Source organism: Pungitius pungitius, chromosome 5, assembly GCF_949316345.1.
Source record: "Pungitius pungitius chromosome 5, fPunPun2.1, whole genome shotgun sequence".
Classification (NCBI taxonomy): Eukaryota; Metazoa; Chordata; class Actinopteri; order Perciformes; family Gasterosteidae; genus Pungitius; species Pungitius pungitius.
This window is the reverse complement of record NC_084904.1, coordinates 17256896-17279357: the sequence shown is the minus strand read 5'-3', so window position 1 is coordinate 17279357 and position 22462 is coordinate 17256896. Positions and strand designations below refer to the sequence as shown.

Sequence of the window (22462 nt, the reverse complement as noted above, 5' to 3'; positions counted from 1 at the left end):
CAAAAACCAGTGTGCATGTTTACACCGTGTAGACTTGACATCATGTCCACGGTTACAGCGTACGAGTGACCCTCGTTAAAATATTGAACGCAATGATGCAGTATGTCTGGTGTTTCCGTCTGGTCCGCGTCCTTTAAAAACTCCAAACACCGACCACACGTAACGCAAAACCGGTTAAGCTGTTCATGTGTTTGCCACATAACGGGCAAACCATGCCTCCAATGAACGTCTTTGTCGCCATAAACTCCACAACCAATGAAAACACCGCGCTCAACACTTCCGTCACTTCCGGTATTTGGTACATTCCCTTTGCGTGAGGAATCTGTCCTTTGTTAATTTGTTTCGGGATTGGTAAAAGTGTTTAGCGTCTTGTTAATTTGTTTTCTAAGATGTAAATTTGTTTTATAAAAAAATAATTGTTTTATAAAAAAATAATTTGTTTTCAACAATGTTAATTTGTTTTTAACAATGTTAATTTGTCTCGAGCTTTTTAAAAGTGTTTCATTCTTTGTAATGTTGCTTTGCACTTCAGGGCCACCGTATATATCTGACAAAATGACCGTTTCTTTACTCAAAACAAAAAAAACTGTGCCGACGCTTGCTTTATTGAAGTATGTGCAGTAATTTGGCCACTAGGGGTCACTGTCACGCACACTGATATGTATGAATGGCTCAAACCATGAACTGCTTGAGCCCTCCGCAATTGTACTGCATTGACTTTCTTCCTTTTTTTCCCCTTAAAATTCTTTAGAAAGTTAGTTTTTTTTCTCCAGGAGGGGCAGGATGTAAACCCAAATTAGTCAATTGTGATAGTAGGCTACACAAATATAATTGAATTGGAAAGCCTGAAGAATCCACATCTGGAATTGCAATGTATCCTGTAAATCAATTTGCTTTCTGTGCAGATGGTGTAGATGTACACATATAGCATGTCCTAAAATTCCTGTTCTTACAGCCTGGTAAGTAACTAATGAAATGCCATGGGCTATTGAATGGTTTAATAAATGTATATATTTTTAAAATGGAAAAATGGTGTTCATTTCTGGAGTGGACTTGTAATATATTTGATTTGAAGTGGTTATCGAGGCTCGTAATGGAGCCAAAACTTTTCTAAGACACATAAAACAGTAATAAATATACATTTCGTATCCATCTGTACAAACAGAAACAAGTAACCAAAACAAAAAAAGCATTGCTTTATTGTATAGATTCATTTGTATACTTCAAGGACAAGTAATATTCGTGTGATAAGCGGGTTATTAAGTGATTATAATTACTGTCATGTTGGTGGTGCAGTGACTACGGTCAATATCTGAGGTGTCTTTCTGTTCTCTATTGAACAATACATTTAAAAAAAGAATTCATTAAAAATGTATCGCCTTTACAAAGTACAGTTAATAATATCACAAAATCCTATTACAGCAGTGTTGCAAAAAATGCCCTGGTATCACAAATAACATCAGTGGATATTGTTTAAGCCAAAACGTATTGTATCAATGGCCTTCAGTGTCTCCCTCTGAAAAACACTCTCCCGCTCACACACACCCAAATATACACCTTTCATCCTTTACACTTGAAATGAAATACACCTTTTTCACCCTTCACTAGCAAATCTCAATTGCACATTATGCAGCTCGTACATACAGTAATGTTATTATACTGCTATCACAAGGAGATAAAAGACATTCGGGGAGTATTAGTTTAGTATTTCAGTTCTATCCTATGCAGTAGTTTGATGGGACGTCCAGACTGTTGTTGAGACGATGGAGCAGATAGAGATATGTGAAGGTAACTATGAGCCACGAATACACAACACAGCTTGTGTATGGTTGATCCGGTCGAGGAGGCACTGATGCAGATATTTGGCTGAGAATTCGTTGTACACATTAGACAGAATGAAGAGAAAGTCTAAGCAAAAGTCAAGCTGTGTGTCATACAAGATCTCATTGGTTGCAAATAAGAAACATTTGGCATGCTTTATAGTACTCGTTTTCTAATGCATATTAAGAAAGTCCTTATGGAATACCATGAACAAAACTAGAATTTTCATATTGCAGTGTTGCGCAAAAAGCAGGCTACACAGTGGTTTCAGGCTCCTTCCCGCTCTTTCAGTGTGTGTGTGTGTGTGTGTGTGTGCGCACACACGTTAGCATTGCAGTGTTAAACTGTTCTGTCGGCTCCCGAGCGCTTCCGCACAACTTTCCCCTCGTTGACCTGGTCGACAGCCAGCGTCTCCAGCTCCGCCTGCGGCGGCGCCAGGCCGGCGGTGCCGTGTGGAATGCGGTGGGCCACGCCCACGTGAGCCCTGTGCTGACGGTCCCGAGCGGGGCTGTGCCGGGGGCTGGCCGTCGCACCCAGGGCGGCGGCAGCGGAGCGCTCGGAGGCGATGGGAGGGATGACGGCGGGCCGTTCTCGCACCACCTGCGGCTCGGGAGACTCTCTCCCGGCCTGCAGGAAGGGCGTCGGGTCGGGCATGGCGTCCACCGCCTCCCGCAGGACCAATCGCCTACCGTCGGGCCCCAGCCGATACACCTCAGTCAACTCCGGGTGAAGTGGCTGGGAAAGGCTCTTCTTCATGCGCCGCCGCGGGGTTTCGGGCTGCCGGTCCTTGGCCGGTGGAGGCGTGGGTTTGTATGAGGTGACTGGACTGACGTTGGGGCTGGCCTCGGTCGAACTGCCGGCCAGCAGCTTCTTCTTGGTGGCGTGAAGCTGCGCGGTCAGGTAAGCAATGGTGCTCGCTCTCTGCTCCAACTCCCCGGACAAAACGGCCAGCTTGTGGCTCTTCATCTTGAGCTCCTCGAGGTACTTCTTCTCTCGCTCCTTAATGGTGTTCTCCAGGACAGAGATCATGGCGTTCTTCTGCTCGAGGTCCCTGAGCAGCTCCGTGTTCTCCTCCTCCTTCTTCTTCAGCTGGGCCTCGAGCTCCTCACACCTCCTTTGCAGCTCCCTGCAGCGGACTTCGCTGCTGTCTGTACACACACGCGACGAAACAATCTTAAAGCAGATCTGATAGCTATGCATAGATGCAAACATACTACACTAAAACAAACAAAGTACAAACACGTGACTATAGAAAGCGACGCGGCCAGAGACATTCATCTCATCAATGATGTCACGGTTTGGGTCTGCTCTGTCTTATTTTGTAGTTTTCATGTCTCTGGTGTTCCTGGGTAACTTCACTTCCTGCCTTGTCCTGTCCCTGTAATTGTCTGCCGTGCCTGATCGTTTCCACCTGTGTTCAATCACCTGCACCTCCCTTGTGTATTTAAGCCCTGTGAGTCTCTTGTCTGGTGTGGCGTCATTACATGTCAGCGTTCATGTGTCAAGTAAGTCAAGTCAAGTCTGTTTCGTGTTTTCAAGTCTTCAAGTCCAGGTCCCTGTTTTGTTTGTTGGTTTTGTTTTCTCCTCCTTCCTCCCCTTTTTGGTGGGAGTGATTTTGATTTTGAGTTTTGACTATTAAAGCCCTTTTATTTTTCATCAACTCTGCGTTTGAGTCCTCCCTCCTTGCCCTCGACCGCGTCCTCCTTGACAAATGATTAGTGCATCAAGAGCAGACACTGACTATGGACTGTCTGCCAGCTGACAAAGGCAGTAGGATCCTATGGACACTAATCTGCAGTGGGCTGAGCGCTCAGTCTCACATTACATATGTGGTGTAGGGCGAGGGCAGTGATCTCCTCTGACCTCCATCACTGCGCCCCAACACAGCCTATACAGCCATGTTTATACATAGCATAACAGGTAACGGTTGCATTATGTATACACTAAATATGTGTACAGTGCATCAAAATGTGGGATTATATTTCTTTTTCAACATTCATACTACCTATCAAATAGACTGATAGATAGAATCTTTGTATCCATGGCTGAGAAGGTCGGGGAGGGGGAGGGGGACACATTTTCAACCCAGTTGAAGCAGTTGAGGCCTGCTGCACTAAGCAGGTTGCCGGCTGTGCATTAGCGCAGTGACAGATAATCTCATTTCCTGCACTCCAATCTCGCCGACATGTCCCACGCTAACATGATAGCGGCTCAAAAACTGGAGGCCCTGACAATTTTGCTCAGATCTAGGCCAGCATTGGGAAAAGGAAGCAACAGATAGTGATCCTGGTGAGACGCAGAATGCTTCCTGTTCAGGAGCATCTTGTCCCACGTGCGGTCCCACGTGTCAAAGCTTTCTGGGTGGAACTTTGTTACCAGGAAACAGGCAGACCTGTGCACTGACAAAGACATCTATGTCAACTTAAAACACAGACGTATAGCCTTTTTGTTGGGCAGTTTTACAGTTTAAATCAGTTATTTGTAATATAAAACTGAAACAGCTAGATTTTGAGGAATTAATCGACTTGTTACAAGTCCTTTTTGTAACGTGTGACAGTGCAATTGTTGGTAACTAATTACACTCAACATTAAATGTCGGTAGCAAAACAGACGCTGTGTGCTGTACAGTACGACAGAGGCTTACCTGATGGATCAGAGCTTCTCACGGTGAGCTCATATGTCAAATCTGCAAAGAAAAAGAGAGGCTCAGGTTGCAAAACGACAGCTCTCAATCAACATTCTTTCTACACACAGTAATTAGGATGTTTGGGGAAGATGTGTCAGCGGTTTCCATATGGCAAAGCATTCCTTTAACAAGATAAGTGAGATTTAGATGTCAGCCTTAGTGACAAGGATACGGCAAACAGGGCCAAAGCATATTGTGTCTCTAGCTTTATATCCTCCCTTTATGGAAGAGTATATCTATTACTGGAATAATACTTAATACGGGTTGCGCATTGCTACAGTGCAACATGTACTCACTGATACTTGAGTGCATTTCCGTTAAGACAGTGGAAAGATATATATTATCTCTAAAAGGTGTATTAGCAGCCCCACAGCACATTATTGACTTTTAGTCTTAAAAATCAATTCGGGAATTACATCTGATCTGCCTCAATTCATGGATAAACTTGATTAAATTCACAATTTTGAAGTGTTCTATCGGACCTCGTGAGATACCCTCTCAAAGAGGTTCTTGAATGCGGTGGCTACACGTGGCTCGTGCTCACCTGTACATTGCTGTTGCAACCTGCGAATCTCCGCGTGTAGCCCCTTCAACGTGTTGGTGTGATCCTGCTGGAGGAACTGCAGGTTTTTCTGTGCACTGTGCAGCTGATTTTCCAGTGTTACGTTTGCTGATGCCATGGCTGATAATGTTCAGACACACGCCTGGCTTGCAACCTCTAGATACAGGGGACAAAAACCAGAAGAGACAGAACAAGAGAGAAGGAGAAGAACATTAAGATAGAGTCAATCATCTGGAAAACATGCCGTTGAGTCTCATCCTTTCGCATTCAAACATTTGGGTTTATGGATGTACTCCAACAAAGTCGAGATCTGCTTTCGATGACAAATCGAGTTGCCATTGGATAATGTTATCAAACCCATTAACGGTATTTTAACATAAGTATTACAATTGGGGATACACATGTATTAATTTGCAAACCGCATTCGTTGTATACACAGGCAAAAATCATAAATAGTTAATAAAGAATGATCACAGCTGGGTCAATGCTATGTTGAGACTGTAGCAGAGAATGCTAAGGCTATCGAATCCATAAATAGGCACACTCCACTTTTGCTTGCTGTAATTATAAATCACTGACAACTATTGACATTGAGAGTGAGCAGTGTAATATAATATATCTGAAAGGTAACACTAATGTAATTTATGCTAATCTAATGTACACTTTAAATTGTAATTTCAGGACAGTGGAAATACTCTATCAGCACAATACACAGATGAGAACATTAAGTTGAATTTATTTTAAAACTGGAACTAAAGTGAAAATAGAAATGTGTAAAATCTTCTCTTCACTTTGTGTGTAAATGCAATAGATAGCAGGTGTCCACACCATAGTCAAAAACAACAACGAATAAAACCCCAAAGTGGAACACAATGACACTGGGTGTGGCATGAAGGCTGGCAGTCTCCTGGAGGCCCAACCTTCCATCTCCTCTCTTCACAGGATGTCCTCATCTCCGGAGCCAAGCAGAGTGTAAGAAACAATCACTCAGTCCCAACATCTTTATCATTGGCCGGAAAGCTGTAGTGGGCTGAGAGTTGAGAGCACATTGATCCCTCCAACAACCCTTTTGGGCATGGAGAAAGCCTTTCTCTCCCTCTCCCTGCATACTTAAGTGTGCTTCAATAAAACATCCTAAAGCTTCGCTTACATCATCAGCTCTCTGACATGAATAATACATCCCATGACACCTCGCTGGACACACTTCCAGTTTCAAATTGTCATATGTACAGCTTTATTCCATGGCTGACAGAGGAAATTAAAGCATGGGATAATCAGCAGAACACAAACTGGTAATCACAAACAGAACCAGTGGTGCATCATAAAAGCTGAGGAGATAATTTATTATTGATGAGTAATGTGGCGTTCTGCTAAACCCGGCATTGCAAGCATTTCTCTCATCCCAAGTCTTTCCTAGAATAGCTTGAATAGCTTTCAATTTGCAAAGACATGACCTCACCTAAAAAACACAGCTGACGCCATAACATGGAGGTGACACTGGTAGAAAGGCGTATACGAGTAAAGAACTTAAGTGCATTAGACAGACAATGACGTTGATTTTCCTTTGTTAAAGAACAATGTTGGGGGGTAAATCAGTGACAGAGATTAATGTCAAACCCGTGTGACCTGTCCATCCCCTTCCTATGTCTTTCTTTTCCTAATACACAAACCACTTATTTCCTTACACAGAGAACATAAATAATCTATGAACTGCAGCAGCATGAAACATTAGCTTGTAGCTACACTCTTTAGCCTAAACAAGAGCTCAGCACTCACTAGTCGTCCTGTCATGAAGCTATTGCTTTTCTCAACATCCTCTAATTGTGTTGCTTATACTAATATGCGTTTAATGTCCCAAATGTCAAACTACTCCTAAAACACGTTGTGTTCAAGGAAAACTTTAGCATCCAAACGCACAATAAGTGATAAACAAAAACAACTAAAGGTTAACCAGTATAACCATCTAAAACAACGCCTGCAGGACACGTGTGACGTGTTATCCGGCAGGGACACTTTCAATTTCAGCACCTGCATTGCGGACAGCACCCCAAACCCACATTCCACAGCTAAGCGGTGCTCGTGTCCTCGCAGGAGCTGCCGGAGGATCCTTACTTCACACACGGTCGGTACGATCGTTCAGGTAACAGCTTTGGAGGGTTATTAGACAAAAGCCGGGAGTGGTGGCGAATGGTGCCTGTAAACGAAGCATTTCACTGCCCTTGTTGCTTCATGCAGTGAGCTGGGGGATGCCATCATGGAGACTTGTCCTTGCAGCAGATATGTTGTGTACTGCAGCTGTCCAGGGAGGAGCTGTCCAGGTTCCAGAACCGAAGACAAGCTAGTCTCAATATATGCCGTTATTTATGGTACATGCCATCCTCCCTTTACGATCAGTCACCCAAATCGCATCCTACACATACACAGTAGGAAATGGTCTAATCGAAGAATATAAACAATGATGACACTGTGGTGGAGTTCTTGGAAATTCGGCACACGTTGAATCTACCAAGCAGGATTCATTTTTATAAAATATTGGCTTCCACCATATTCTTCTTGAAGAATAAGAACATAGTTGACTATCCCCTTCATAAGGGCTACAGTATGCATGATGTCAACCAACTTTGATGCATGGCAATTTGAAAATTGCCTACCACATGCAACGGGCTACGTGATATAAAATATGAAAAAATATAAAATGTCTTTGGATTAAACAAATTCCCCCGTTGAGTGGAAGTAATTTACGCGAGGCTTTTAACATGCTAGCCTATTAGCTGAAAAAGCTACCGATGCTACAACAACACAATATCTACTAGAGAGCTTACCTTATGGCTAAAAATACGCGGGCGTCGAAATATCGCGTAAAAGGTTGTATATTGTCGGAGAACAGACGAGCCCTCCCCGGCTAAGCGCGTCCTGCCTTGTGGGGCATGTCGGGGATGCTTTCTGGGGCTCGCCTTGTTGAGAGGGGAGGGCGGCCGTGTCAATTCCCTATCATCTCCCTGAGCGACTAGACAAAATAAAGCGATGCATCATGGGAAACCAGGGCCCAAAGGCGTTTAATCGCGCTAACTTCTAATCGTGTCACTCAACATTATCCTCTGGAATAAAAACTTCAGTTCAAAATGTGCAACATAAGCCTCGTCGCAGATGTTACTGACCTTGTGCGACATGAAATGGTGAAGAAAGCGGCGGTCGGGGACGTGGTAGTTTTTTAGTTGCCGGCGTCGTCACCATAGCAACAGAATATGTCACCTGTTACCAGTGATGCATTTACGCCATCTAGTGACAGAGCAGGGAAAATGCGTTACTGCCATTAGTCAGCTGTGTGATGACGTCTGACCAGTAACTGCATTACTCAAGTATCAGATTCAATGTCCACCATGCGCCAAACTGCCAGAATGAAGGAAAAGAATGAAAATAGATGAAGCAGTTGGACAGGGCACAGCTGGTGGACAGCAGAGGGGAGCGTTGCCCTTCAATGCCAGATCAGAGACACCACCACACAGCGCATGCTACTCTTTTCTCATCTAGTTCAAATCTTACAGTGAATGGTCTTATTGCATTCCTTAATTTAGTGTTGCATTACTTATTAATCTGTTATTTCCATTGCTATTATGTTTAAACAAAAAGACAGATCAACGTGTGTATGATATATTAACATATATTAACCAGTAATCAGTACATGGTGCAGTTCGTGGTCCAAGAAATATGTTTGACGCCTTCTGCCAAATTGTAAGCATGTAAACACAGAAAGAAAACCAAATTAAAAAAAAAACACAACTTTTCTTTTGTATAATTTGCTGCACTACTATTAAAATACTATAATAATCCAACTTGGAAACTTGGTAAACAGTAGTCTTTTCATACTGACTCATAATGTCCCCTTAAATTATTTCTGGCCATAGAAATTCCTCAGCGACCTAGCTACCGCGTAAAATGATACAAACCAAAAACAAAACCATCAGTTTGCATTTTTTTTAAAAGATAGAGGCTCATTTGTAAAAAGAAAACATCTTACGGAATAAATGGAATTGTTGTTCACCTCCAGAAATATTATCTTCCGGAAACGGCGTTTAATCTCCCCCCGGTTTGGGCACATTTGTGACAGGGATTAAATTCTTCCCATTTCTTTGTTTTTAATGTCTCTGGCACGCTTCCCAGCCGCCTGCAGAAAGCAATCGGTCGAGGAGAAGGTAAGTTATCCTCACCCCATGTAATGTGAGGTAGAAATAATTACCCAACAGAGACCCCTACCTCCAGGGTGATGTGTTTTACTTACTCACTGCTGGAGATCTCCATATATCATATCAGGTAGGAAAGTAGCTCAACAAGAGAAACCTAGAAACCCGCCAAATAAAACAGGCACAATTGACTTTGGACTCCTGCTGTGACTTTAACCACCTAAAAATCGTTGTTTTTTTGGCCTTTGCCTATGGGTGATCCGGTGCTGGGGAAGGATCCAGCTGGGAGCAGTCCGCCATGTGCAAACTGGCCAAAACCTCCCTCCTACCTGCGGTGTTCTTTTCCTTTAACAAGGCTCAAGGTTCAGCTTTACTGTCATTATGCAGGCTAACTGCTACACACACTGAACATATATAAAGACATCATCAAATATTTGAAATACATTGATATATGGGGACATAAAAAAACCTGAGGTGGTAACTTGCATAAAAAGACCATACAATATGGCAGGCGTCATTAATGTGTCTGAGATTCGTCGCCAACTGCAAATGTATTTCCTTTCTTTTTTTTAATCTCTTTCTTTTTGCATTTTCAACACAGACAGGGTACACACACACCAGAAATAAAGAAAATTGGGAAAAAGAAAAAAAAGGGAAGCGGGGAAAAAAACAAAAAACGATAAAGGGTCTGAATGGCTCTGTACTTTCAACAACTAAATACATCCTGAGACCACATTCCTGTGCTCTTCTCCTATACTGTCGTTGATGTGTTGAACTTCCTCCATTTCTCCCTTTTGTCGCGACATTGTTCCTCTCTGGTTCTTATGTTATGGGTTAACAGTTCCATGTAGTTTAGTTCAGTCACTATCTTCATCCAATCCTCTACTGTTGGTGGTTCCGTCCTATGCCATCTCCTTGTAATGGCCTTTCAAATAGCTGCTAGCAAGATTTTCAACAGATACCTGGTTTCCCTTAACACATTTCCAAGGTAAAGAAACATACATGACTTAGGTACATCATAGCCCAGGATTTTGACCATGGTGGTATGAACATTTTCTGGACAAAGCAAAAATATATGGGAGTGATTTACATTTACTGCCCCACAATTCCTCCAACATGGTTGAGTGATAGAAAGACTCTGACAAAGACAAAGAATCTGAATCTGATTACATTTTTCCAACAGTGTTCCCTCCACATTCGCGAGTATGTTGAGGATTGTTGTGTCCTCCAAATATTTAACCCTTCATCCTTTGTGATGTTCACTCCACCATTTTAGTTTTACATCTTTTAGTTGTAAACCCCCATTATGGTTGTAATTATTCCATTGCTACCTTGATTCATTGTCTGCTGTATTTTCCTGTCAAAAAATCCCTTAATTGTAGATATCTGAAGTGGTTTTGGTATTTCTTTTCTGAAGATGTCTGTAGATTGGTATTCTGGTTTGGTTTTTTTTATGTATGCATTATTTTGAAACACAGCCAGGCACTCAAAAATGTTCCAAGTTATGCCATCTAGACAGGGGCGGAGGTGCTGGACGTCACAAGTTAAACTGCTGGAAAAGTTATAAGAGTGGACTACTATGCTTTTGTTACAACTCAGTCATACCTCGGTGAAAAAATAAAAACAATTTATACCTTTCTACCATGTGTCTTATTGGTAGAGTTGTTGGATTGTGAACAGATAGTGCAGGTCCTTGTCAAATGTACGACATTAAAAATGAAACCCGAGGGCAGCTGGTCTCAAGTGGCACTGTTTAACTGCCCCTGCTCTGACAAGCTGCCAATGCAAACACTTCTCAGGTTGTAATTGTTTTACGGTTATTATATTGAGGTTGGCAGGGCATAATGCCTCTAAAACTCTGCAAACCCAATTTATTTTTCCAAGACCTTTTTTATTTGTCTGTCCAAAGAAAGTTATAATTGCCCAACTCTGGAACCGACTGTGTCATTTATGGGAGAACTTCAAAGTCAGCTGCTCAAATATCGATAGAATTAACTTATTTCAACTATCTGCTTAGAGTTTAATACTGAATATACAGAATCATTTGCTGAACTATACCTTAAGATAATTTGCCATTATACATGCCCTTATACTCTCTCTAGTGCAAGTGCACATGCATGCACATACTTACCCTCATCACATAAAACCATGCGGCTTTTCCTGTACGGCTGCAAGTCATGTTTTAGAAAGATGTTGAGTCTAGAACAGACATTCAAATTGTTTCTCTGTCCAACAGTAAATGGGCCCAGACTTTGTCTTTTTGATTTGCTGTGTGCATGTGTGGTATGGAAAGTATTTGTACCTTCAAGTCCTTACCCTGTATCTGCAGTATGGACTGTATATGAGGCCAATGTAAAATAACGGGGCCAGCATATGTAAATGAGCACATACAGTAAAGGTCATTTCAACAGCAATCACCTTCTCTGACACAGTTTTGTGCCTTCCAATTAATTTATGAGGAATTCACGAGCCGAACAGAGGGAGGGCAATACAGCCAACAATGGTCCTATGAAATTTCTGCCTTTTATTGTTTTTTTTCACAGTCCAGAGAAAGCAGCGAGATGCCATTTAAACCGACACTTTAATTACTAGAGGTAATGGACCACTAACACCAGACTTTGAAGTGGCTGTAACTCAAGGTGCCCGCACAGTGAGAAAAGAAGAAAATATGTGCCGTGGTAAAAATCATTCCACACGTACTGGACATGCTGTGACAGATAGTGTAAGACACGTAACTTATGAGCTGATGAAATTGAAAACATGAAGGCTCAGAGCGGAGATTTAAAGGATTGGAAATATGTGAGTTTTCTCTCTGAAAGTTAGGCTGTTTTTCCATCTAAAATAACCATTTAGAAAATGCAGGAGTACAGTAAAGCAAGTGCACATGTCAAATATAACATTTTACACAGAAGCTAATGCATTTAATGTTTGTCAGATGATTGTTTAAAGCAACTTCATGGTGTGACATAAAACATGTTTCATGCGTTACTAGTACGGGCCAATGGATGATAATAAACATCAATGTATTGTACCACAATCCCAATTGGACAATCAAAAGAACAACATTACATCAACAGTATAAACAAAGTGCATTACATAGCAATGTCAGCACAGATTAGACAAAATAAAAGAAAGAATACAAAATAAACAATACAAAAATATTGGTTTTGTTACATTTAGCTAAAAGTTTTTAAACTGTGTGTTTACACCTCTGCCACTCTATAGCTTGACACTGTTGTGGTGTAATTGTAAGGGACCCAACACCGATCCTTGAGGTATACCCGCTGTTCACTTTCTGAAAAAAACCATACTACATCCCGTTAGATCAATATAAATAAATCAATGCAAAGTGAGTGAAAAAAATGCTTGGAACCGAGTGTCATGATTATATACTTATTGCGAATATAAAATAATGCACTGCTAAACTTTTTTTGATCTTTGATTTTATTTGTGCCCTTGTTCAGCTGCCTTGAATAGAAGCACAAATATGCCTCTTCATAGCCTTCATTTTGTCAAACTACTGCTTGGGGCTAACTTGGGTGGTACGGTTGTGTGCGAAGCTGTTTTGTGGTTTGCGGTGGACACTCTTCTCTTGGATTATCACAGGTCGGTCGCCAACCCAGAGGAGCAGAAGCAGACATGCCTTTCCCAGATTCAGAGCAGTCTCAAAATCCCCAGGCTCCTATTTCGACCACCTCAGCAGCATAATCACAGCTCTGTGATTTCCCAGAGAAAAATAAGGGAATAGCTCTAGATGTTTCTTCACAATAGTGATGAGAATTCTGCTGACATGTACATTTCATGTGCCCAGCCGCCTTTAAACCACAAGTTGAGTACTCAGAGAATGAATATTAGAGTATAGGATGTTCAAACGCAGCAAGGGCATTTTCCTGAAATATAATCCATAAAACTTTCACCACCAGCAGTGCAAAAAATTGTATGTGTTCAGTACCTAACTTTTACTTACAAACGTGTTGAATCAAAAGTTATGGGAGCCCTCAAACACTAACGTCCTGCTGGCCTACTTGTGTCATTGCAAAGATGAATCCATACATACACGTTACATCTGCGCCATATGGCAGTGAGACGGGGCAAACAAGGCACTGTAACTTTTGCAGAGTAATGTATTGCAGAGTAATGTATAATGTATTTAGTTCTTTTGTTTGTGTGTCTGTCTGTGTTGGGATATGCTGCATAATTCTTTGAAAGTGAACTGAGAGTAATGCAATCAGGCTTCAATTTTGTAAGAGTTAGCAAGAACCGGGTACATACAGGAGGGTCGAATGCAGTAAATAAACACCGGTCGCTGTTTATACATCTTTCATATGGATTTTAGTGCCTGTGTGATGTCCAGAGGCCTTGGGCGCGCTCCAGTCAGACTGTGCGACTCATCCTTCAGTGCAGGCCTCCCAATAAAACTGAGCGGCCTGGCCAAGCAAAACCCACTACAGAGCTATTTTCCACCAGCTGTGTGGCCAGGCAAAATACAAGGAAACCATTTATACCATGAGGCCTTTCTAAAATTAAGAAAAAATAGATCACTTAGAATGACAGGCCAATTGACACACTGTCAAGGCCCTTCCTAAAGTTGTCCATTTCCTCTGTGGGGGGAAAAGCATTACTCTGCACATCCTCCCTGTCTGGACCTTCCTAAACTGAAAACATTGGGGTTTTTAACCATTCTATAACACCCTGAGTTCCCACATTGTTTCAAGACCTTCCACTTCTCTTGCCAGATATTCTCCTTCACACTGGTGCTGTGTTCACCTGCTGCCAAAGTCTCCCAGCTGCTCATGCCGGCCGCAACAGGGACGTCTCTCTTGAGTTTTCGATGCAGCGGCAGGGTCCTCAGGGGCTCACGGAGGGACCCTATCCTGACTTATCCTCTTTCAAAGAGGACTGAAGAGGACCACAAAATACCCTCGCCCAGCTGCTCGCAGGGAAACCCAACACCGGCTGGGCTCTGTGAGAGCGGTCAGCACAGGAAAGCCACGGATTATGGCCTCCACTGTCACACCGTCTTCAGTGAGGCCACAGTCGCCCTTTGCTGCCGGTCCGTCCTGTGCTCTGAGAAAAGACAAAGTCAGAAGATTTCAAGGTTATTAAATTATTGTTCCATACATTGAGCTTTCCCTTTGATGCAGCAGCAGTTACTTTTTTGTCCTACACAGCAAAATCCTAAGTTTTACGCAGTTAGGCAAAAGTGCAGAGTTGAAATCACACCGCAAAAAGATTCAAATCTTACAGAGTCAATTGTACGAAAGAGCTGGAGTCATTTTCCAGTGTCAAGATCAGATTCATTTGCAACACTTAGTAGAGTTAAATGAACTCTTTGAGAGGACTGTAACTGTACAGTGTCACAGTTGGTATCAGGCTTAACTCCATGTAATATGGCGCGAGGATTAGTGAGGCAACACTTGTGTTACATTGACACTGTGGAGTGTGGACCCCATGGGACACTTTAAAAGTGTTAAAATTAACTCCAATAGTGTTAATTTGAGTCTGTCCATTTTGCTGTGTAATATATTTTTGGGATTTGCAAATTATTCCAGTGCATATTTGTCTTTTTAGCGACGAATGTGATTGAGTTTCATTTCAGGAAATTCTTTCCATGCTGTATTTTCATTCAGGCAGGGGCACAGCTCTGCCTTGAAACTCTATGACAGGGCTGCTCCAGTACCTCAGAGAGTGCAATGAAAAGAGTCTTTATCTGCCATTCAAATTGGCCAAACTACCTTTCCTTGAATGGCACCTTGCCAGAAACACTTAGAGTTTACTCAAAACATAAATACTTTCTTTACAGGGTGTGTATCCACTTGCTGGACTGCCCTTTTTTGTGTAAAACATAACCTTATCATTCTGAATCTTCTATGCATATTCTATTCTATGCATATTCAAACAATCAAAGCACTCAGACTTTAAATGCATTATTTTTTTTCACCATAAATTACCATTTCATTAATGTTCCTAGAGCATTATCTACAGTAACCAAACCCTCCTGCAAACCTCTTTTGACAGTGTTGTTTTTTCCTCCTGGAAGAACGAAGCTCTTAATGAATCAAGTCCTTGGCAGCGTCCCCAGTCACATTGATAACAGCAACATCAGAGGATCACACAGTGTTCAGACCTGCACCTCTAAATACCCTGCAGGACTTTAACAAATGCGACTCAAGAACTTACCTGGTTGACATTGGTGCAGCATCATGTCGAAATGCCCTAAAGGTCAGGCAGACACGCGGTTGAAAGACAACACATGGTGTTAAGCTGCAGTGTGAGACCGACCGTGCACTACGCACAGGGCCGCATTTCACTCCACAAACGTCCAAAACCGTCGTCAACTGTGACCAGAAGTCGACCGTTGCGGCATGTGATAAAGAAAATCGCCCTGACAAGAGTGACAGGCATGAAACAAATTACACAAACTTGATGGAGGGAGAAATTAGAATCGGGGGGGGGGCTGTGTAAACGGGTTTCTGTTGACTCTGCTGAGCGAGCAGCTGGTGAGCCGTCAAGGTGAAGTGAACAGGGCAGGAACAGCAACATTCTGCCATCGCACCTCTGCTCCTGGATGCTAAGTACTTCATAAAATGGACAGGAGGAGCCAGGCTAGATTCAAAGTTTAAATTTGCACATTTTTACTTACTTTTACTCTAATTTAATTTAATTTCAAATCAAGAAATCTAAATTGTCAAATTCCTTCACAACGTTTTCGGCAAGAAATAACAGTCGGAAATACTGGCACTTAATATGTACATTCAGCATTTCTTATGTAAAATATATCAGTTTCCACTTAAAAAACGCCTGCAAGTTGCAAGTGAGACGGAGAGAGGGGGAGAAAATGGGAGCACAGATTGTACCCGGCTCCGAGGTCGGCTGAGAGGCGCTGTGTTTGTGCACATTCCTGGAAGCCACAGCTCCCGTTGGCAGGTTGACTTTCTGAGCCTGTTAGCTCTCTCAGCTCCACATGTTTATGTCTTGGGTTTCTCTCCTTCTCCCTCCCTCTCCAAATATTTTCTAATGCCACTGAAGAATGTTTGAATGTTGTTGAAGTAGCGAAGCGGTTATATCCAATGAGCTGTTTTTTTCTTCTGATGCTTTATGAAGAAGCCGCGCTCCCTCATCACTGCGAGACCACGAGCAAATGTTTGCATGAGGATTCACCATCTTCATCAAGTTATCTATTATAGTGTAAATGTAAATACGTGCCATGATTTATTTCTTTAACTTACTATGAAGTATTTGCCTCTGGATTAACTTGAATGACTTCTTTGTTGAGTGGAAAAAAAGGTTGGCTAAAATTAAATTTGTGGTGTAAAATGGAGGCTCTCTGTTGGTTCTCTTGCTGATGAGCTCAGAGTGGGTCTGCAGTGCCTCCTTCTCCTCTGTTTCAGCCCGTATGTATTCTTGTGGTTTTCATACATAAATAAACCGAAACCTCACAGCGTGGCCACGACGTGACAGCGAAGGTTTAAACTGCACACCCGCAATGTAGAGACCGAGCCTCACAGGGCTCTGGCACTCAAGTTAGATGAAGACCTAATTAGAGCTGAAGTATATAGTCAGTCCGTGTGAAGTCCATGTTAGAGCAACAATTGGACATTTTGGCAATCATACTTCTCGTTTACCACTCTCATCATGTGTGTTAAGTATGAAGCTGATGCCAATAGCTGAAGGCACATAGTTAAGCTTAGCATAAAGAGTGATGAGAAACAGCTACCCTGGCTCTCTCTCTCTCTCTCTTTGCTGGTGCGTGCAGTTTGCCAACAAGAAATGATCAGTAAGAAACTTTTGCATTCATTTTTGTTCACAGATTAAACTAATTGAATGTTGCAGCTATTGTCCCCTGCAGTTAAGCAAAGCTCAATATTTCCCAGCTTAGAAAAATACACAAGGCCTTTTGATTCTAAAAGTCTAATATAACAACCAGTCTAATAAAAATAGCTTCTTGTTGGAATTATCATTATCATGTTGTGCTTTTCCACAGGCAGGCCATGCCTTTCTTAAGCTGAATGTATGCCTCCTCAGGTAGCTGAGAGACTTTAAATTCTTCTCTTCAGACTAGTTTCCTTCTTTCTCACAGAAAGTCTGTCTCCTCTGAAACACCGTGGGCGGAGAGGACACATCTGCTGCAGCTGTGCAGACGCAGTGCTGATGAATACTGCAGGTAAACTTGCTTATTAGTGCACTGAAATTGAAGGGCTGCGGCTGCCAACGGAGATCAGTGTACAAACACACTGTGATAAACAAGGCAGAAATGCTTCAACTTGACAGCATATTTAAGATCTGTATAAACGGTGTATTTGAGGGTGATTCAATGTGTGTGCACAGCTGGCACCCTTCAGTACGTTTAGATGCATATAGTTGGTACATTCACATTGCAGTGGACTGCTGGCTGCTCTGGACAGTTTCAGGTGCTGCCAACATCCCACGGTGGAATATTTACCTTTCACTCTCAAACTGAGGAAGGGGAAGGCAGTATCTAACACTAACCCACGTATTCGGCAGCTGTTTGCTCAGGTGAGAAAGCCAATTAAGACTCTTTCTGCTTATTCAGGAGTTAACTGGTGGTATAATAGAATGTTCATCATGTGAAAGCAGTGATTGGGAGTTCAAAACTCCTGTAAAGAAAACCACACTCACCTTGTCATGTAGATGTAAACATGTTTGATTGCTTTTGGACATGCAAAGCATCCAATGTATTATTTGTTGATGCAACATAACGTTCCATTAAATAGAAATAAATCACCTCAATCAACAAGCAGCTATAAACACTTTTACAACACCGCTTTACAGGAGTTTGTCTTTACAAGTTTCCCTCGATGAGAACAAATGCAGAGACTGGCCTTTATGTTATTACAGGCCTGCACCAATTTAGTCAGAGCAAAACTTTGAGGCAGTAGTTTACTTGATGCCCTTCGTGACAGGCCACGCTGTGAGAATGAGACAGACATGACGGGTACACCGTGAGCCAGCCACCATCTCGTATTTGGGATCAAAAAAAACGTTCAGACACTTAACGAGAGAGTGAACTTGTATAAAACATTTACACACCGAGGTGTTAAATTCTCAACAAAATTATGCCAATCAAGACACATGGAATATGTTCTTAGACTCACCAAAGACTGACTTTGGTTTCCGCCCACGTCGGCTCTTTAAAAACAGGATACAGATGAAGGATTGAACCCCTAATTCATAGACACGTACTCATTTGCCGACGAAAAGTAAGGTCCACGTCGACATTAAAGCCTGTCTGTGCCACCAGTTTATCAAAGTATCGCCACTAAAGTTTTGTTGAGACATGTACAGTCCTCCTGCTCAGATGAAGCCACCGACTTTGGCCTTTCTCCTCCTCTCAGGCCTCCAGCAACTTGACATTTGTGGTTTAAAGTAAATGCGTCAACAACTATTGGATGAATTGCCATGAAACTTGGTTCAGCCATTCATGTTCCCCTCAGGATGAATAATTAATAACTAAATATTCTGGACAAGATTTGTATTCGTCCAATATTTTATGATCAAATAAAAATTGATTCTCTGTTTTTAGTGAACTTGTGTTTAACTGCCGTAATTAGTTTTCTTTAAGTTTCTCTCTGACAAGACCAAAATAGAAGTTGAGCTTTCCATCCTTTATTTGAGAAGCCTCCCGCTCTGCATCCGACAACGCAAAGACCTTTGACGTAAAATAACACGCCGCTCCTTCCAGACATGCCCAAACATACACTCACAAAACCACGCAGGCTTTGGCATCGGCTTGTCTGCATTCATCTGTGCAAGTCATTAGTGCCGAGTCACAGAAAGCTATAGGCTCTGCACTATAAAGCGGTATAGCTGAGAACATAAACTGTTGGATGCAAAATAAGGCTGTAAAATATATTGGCTCTGCGGTCTCGGCTTTTGGTGCAGGAGAGGGATCTTGTTCTAGGACGGAGAGACAGAACAGCAGTTACCACGTTCACACCGTTTACTCATGCAGCAGTCATATCCCGTCATGTATTTCCTAAGTAGTTAAGCTTGAAGTGACTAAACTTGTAATGCATGGCATCAGTCTTTGTGTGATCCATTGCTAACTCACAAAAGAGACAGATCCCTTTTTGTGTATAAAAAGTGGCACTATTTGAGTAGAAATTCTCGTTTGGAAGGTGACGCCATTCAAGCTCTGCTTTGCTTTCCGTCCCGCCGTGTGTTTGTACAGGTGCACATGTGATGCATGTGTTACAGCCACCGTGTGACTGAGCACTGACCCACGCCGGCCCTGCTGTCCCGAGCTGAGAGGCCGAGCAACAAAGAAGCCATACTTAGATTTAAGGGCTTGAAGAGCTCTTTGATTAACTAAATCAATCAGATACTTCACACATTAATACCATTTTATTGTTATATAATATGTATTGAGTATATATGTTTAAATGTCCTGTGTGGTCATCATGACAGCTGACCCAACACCACCTCTAACCAAGCATTTAACTGCAAGGAGTTTGTTAAAGCACAGCCAGAGTAATGGGTGGCAGAAACAATCGGCATGGTAACCATCAGAGGAGGGGGTTGGGGGGGGGGCTGATGAGCGGGGGGGGGGGGGGGGGAGTGGGGCCCCGGAGTCTGGCAGCAGCTTGATTAATCCTAAACTTCGGGGTTGGCTTACATCGACTCGTGTGCCAATTCAAGCGTAGCTGGAGCACCGACAGTGGAGCGTGTCCCCTCGTGGTCCCCACGCTGACTCCCAGTCTCCACAACAGCATTCTCATATCATATCACTCCTTCAATACCACCTTGAAAGGTACGGCTTGGATATATCAAACATCAAGGAGGCTTAAGACATTGGCACATTTAAAACATTCACATATTACAATGTTAACGCAACAAGTAGGGCAAGGACATGGATTCTGTTTGGGAGGATGGCAATTTTATGCCGGAGAGAAGAAAGCTTCTGCTTTAAGGTGTATAGAAGCCTCCTGTTTACTGGATCGGTGTGCAATTCAAGAGCAAAACAGAAAACATTAAGGGCAAACTTACACATTCTATTTGCTGCTCTGATATGTTTAGTTCAACATTATAAATTCATCTTAATTTATATGGACCAAAATCCAAACAGGCCACTAGATGTCTCCTGTCACTGCTCAAATATTCAGGCTGTAGCTCAACAAGCAGACTTGCATTACCATCCCCGAATGCCGAGCATTGCACCATTCGGCCAAGGAAAGCAGACCCGACTCCATGTGCTGAAAATATATTTAAGTAGATGAGGTGAGGAATAAATGTGACAGATGTGGTCATCCCTGAAACAGGTTGTCATCACCATAGCAGTAAGTGCGTGTCACAGCGCAACAGGCGGTCTGCGCCCCATGAAGAAGAGCGGAGGTTCAATCCATGGAGCGAAGAAAACAAACATCTTTACCATTTTCTGGCGGCTCTTTTCCTTTTAAATTGTGTCTGTATCTCACTGATGCAGCGAGACAAATTAAGCTCACGGTCAACATTACGAGCCTTGAGCCAAACATTCAGTCACATAGAGCAGCTTCTGGCTGTAAACAAAAAAAAAAAAACACTTGAAGAACGACACTGTTAATGTTGGCAAACATGACAAGGACGAGCACTGGGCATCCAAACGTATAAAGGCAGAAATACATCTCAAACAAAAGGATTTTAAAGAGCTACTGATAACTGAATCCAACTGAATAAAGCGATTGTTCAGTCCGGCCCAACATTCTTCTCTCCGGGTCGCCCCTTCAGAGCTGGGAGAGAGGTGTGTGAATCTGTTTCCCTGCCAGCAGCGCTCAGTCCTCCATTAAGCATCTTAATGGCCTAAGTGACTGCACTGCATGGGATGGCTGCAGAAGGGGTCACCACACCTGAAAAAGCCGCCTCTGGACGGGGAACAGTCATTTCGGGCCACAGCGGCGGAGAGATTCTCCACATTCTGGGACGACGCCAACCATTCTGGGTGAGCGCCCGTTTTGACGGCGCTGAAACGGAATATTCTCACTGGCTGACATAACTGTCCAAAACCAACAGTGACAGTGGAGCCTCAGAGGAGGTTTGTTGCGGCTTTAGGGTTCAGGCTGAGTCCCTTTGACCTCAAACTGCAGGCGGATGGGAAAGTAGGCGCAGCTCCACATCGGAGACTGGACGGACACTGGGCGGGGCGGGGGGGGGGGGGGGGGGCGGGGGTGGTGAAGGGTGAGGCTGCAGTATATCAAATTTAGCAGTTAAATCTAAATACACGTCAACATTAAAAATAAAGTCACCCTTAAAGGAATGCATGAGCTCGACACAACCCAGGTCCTTTTTTCGACTTACAGCAGACGTTGCACTTCGAGGGACATGAGACAACATAAGGTCGGTGCTTAGAGGGAAAGCCACACTCCTTTCCTCCTTTGCTGCCACCTTTGAGATGTAACAAATACACTTTATTACATTTTTGAATTGTTGAATGCCGATGGAGCACCGCCATTAGTCCATTTGAACATCCAGACGCTCCCCATCCCAGCTGATTCCTTGAAAAACCCTGACTGTGCATTTGTATGGGGGCAAAGAAAGCTTGAACTACTGGTTACCAAATTCCAGATCTGCATGCGGTTTATCGGTGCAGCATCCAAAACCACTGCTAGGTCTGCATCAGATGGAGGTCTGGCCAATGATCACTGAAGCATGAGCTGCCCGTTCAAAAGAGCAAATTGGTGTCAGCTGTGGAGTTCCTCGGATATTTGAAGTCATTCAATTGACATGAAAGTTATTTTTGTTTCATTTAAGGTTGCTTGGGATAAGGGATATTTTCCCTCAGTTTGATAAGAATGTGTTCCCTGTTGTTTCTGTTTGCACAAGCTGAACTATACCATTTTGTTGAGAGTCTGTGAGCAAAGTCAAGGGGTTGCTGCAGGCTGCTGCAGCACAGATTGTGTGTCTGGGACTAGGAGCAGGGCTCCTTCCTGTCTCTCACAGGATGTGGGGTATCCTGTCTGGCAGCACCAAAGAAGGGCGCCCCGGCTTCAAAGGCAAGAGGAAGTGGTCAGGGGATGGAGCGAGGTAGGCAGGACAGGGGGAGGGGGCAGACAAGGCCACAGAATAAGCCCTGCAGCGTTGAATGGTCTTTCTTGAATGCAGAACATTTCAGCATGAACTCGATGAGCACACGTGTCAACGTCGTCAAAAGCTTGTTCAAATGAATGATCGTTAATTATGGACAGAAAAGACAAGGATAATCCCAAAGCACCATTGTCT

At 43.0% G+C, this 22462-nt stretch overlaps 1 protein-coding gene and 1 long non-coding RNA gene across 3 annotated transcripts in view; both read right to left on the bottom strand.

Annotated features, from left to right (window-relative positions):
• Nucleotides 1-1181: 1181 nt before the first annotated feature.
• ccdc92 (coiled-coil domain containing 92) lies at nucleotides 1182-8317 on the bottom strand. 2 transcript variants are annotated; one of them, XM_037483550.2, is made up of 4 exons: nucleotides 8228-8317; nucleotides 5052-5225; nucleotides 4466-4507; nucleotides 1182-2969 (listed from the first exon to the last, which is right to left on the bottom strand). In XM_037483550.2, the coding sequence occupies exons 2-4, from the start codon at nucleotides 5185-5187 to the stop codon at nucleotides 2161-2163; spliced, it is 987 nt and encodes a 328-aa protein (XP_037339447.1). In that variant the 5' UTR covers nucleotides 5188-5225; nucleotides 8228-8317; the 3' UTR covers nucleotides 1182-2160. The 2 variants fall into 2 exon arrangements, with proteins under 2 accessions (XP_037339447.1, XP_037339446.1); XM_037483549.2 differs by lacking the exon at nucleotides 8228-8317 and adding an exon at nucleotides 7892-8221.
• A 3441-nt stretch (nucleotides 8318-11758) lies between these two features.
• LOC119224394 (uncharacterized) overlaps nucleotides 11759-22462 on the bottom strand; it is a 39996-nt gene continuing 29292 nt past the window's right edge. The window contains exon 3 of the long non-coding RNA XR_005121041.2: nucleotides 11759-14317. This is a non-coding gene — a long non-coding RNA (uncharacterized LOC119224394). The remainder of the gene's footprint in view (nucleotides 14318-22462) is intronic.

What these genes read in the sequence shown, in the direction of transcription:
- ccdc92 (XM_037483550.2), bottom strand. Translation starts at nt 5,187, where the DNA reads ATGGCATCAGCAAACGTAACACTGGAAAATCAGCTGCACAGTGCACAG. An exon ending in GTTGCAACAGCAATGTACAG is followed by an intron (nt 4,508 to 5,051) that starts GTGAGCACGAGC and finishes TTTTCTTTGCAG; the next exon opens with ATTTGACATATGAGCTCACC. An exon ending in GAGAAGCTCTGATCCATCAG is followed by an intron (nt 2,970 to 4,465) that starts GTAAGCCTCTGT and finishes GTGTGTGTACAG; the next exon opens with ACAGCAGCGAAGTCCGCTGC.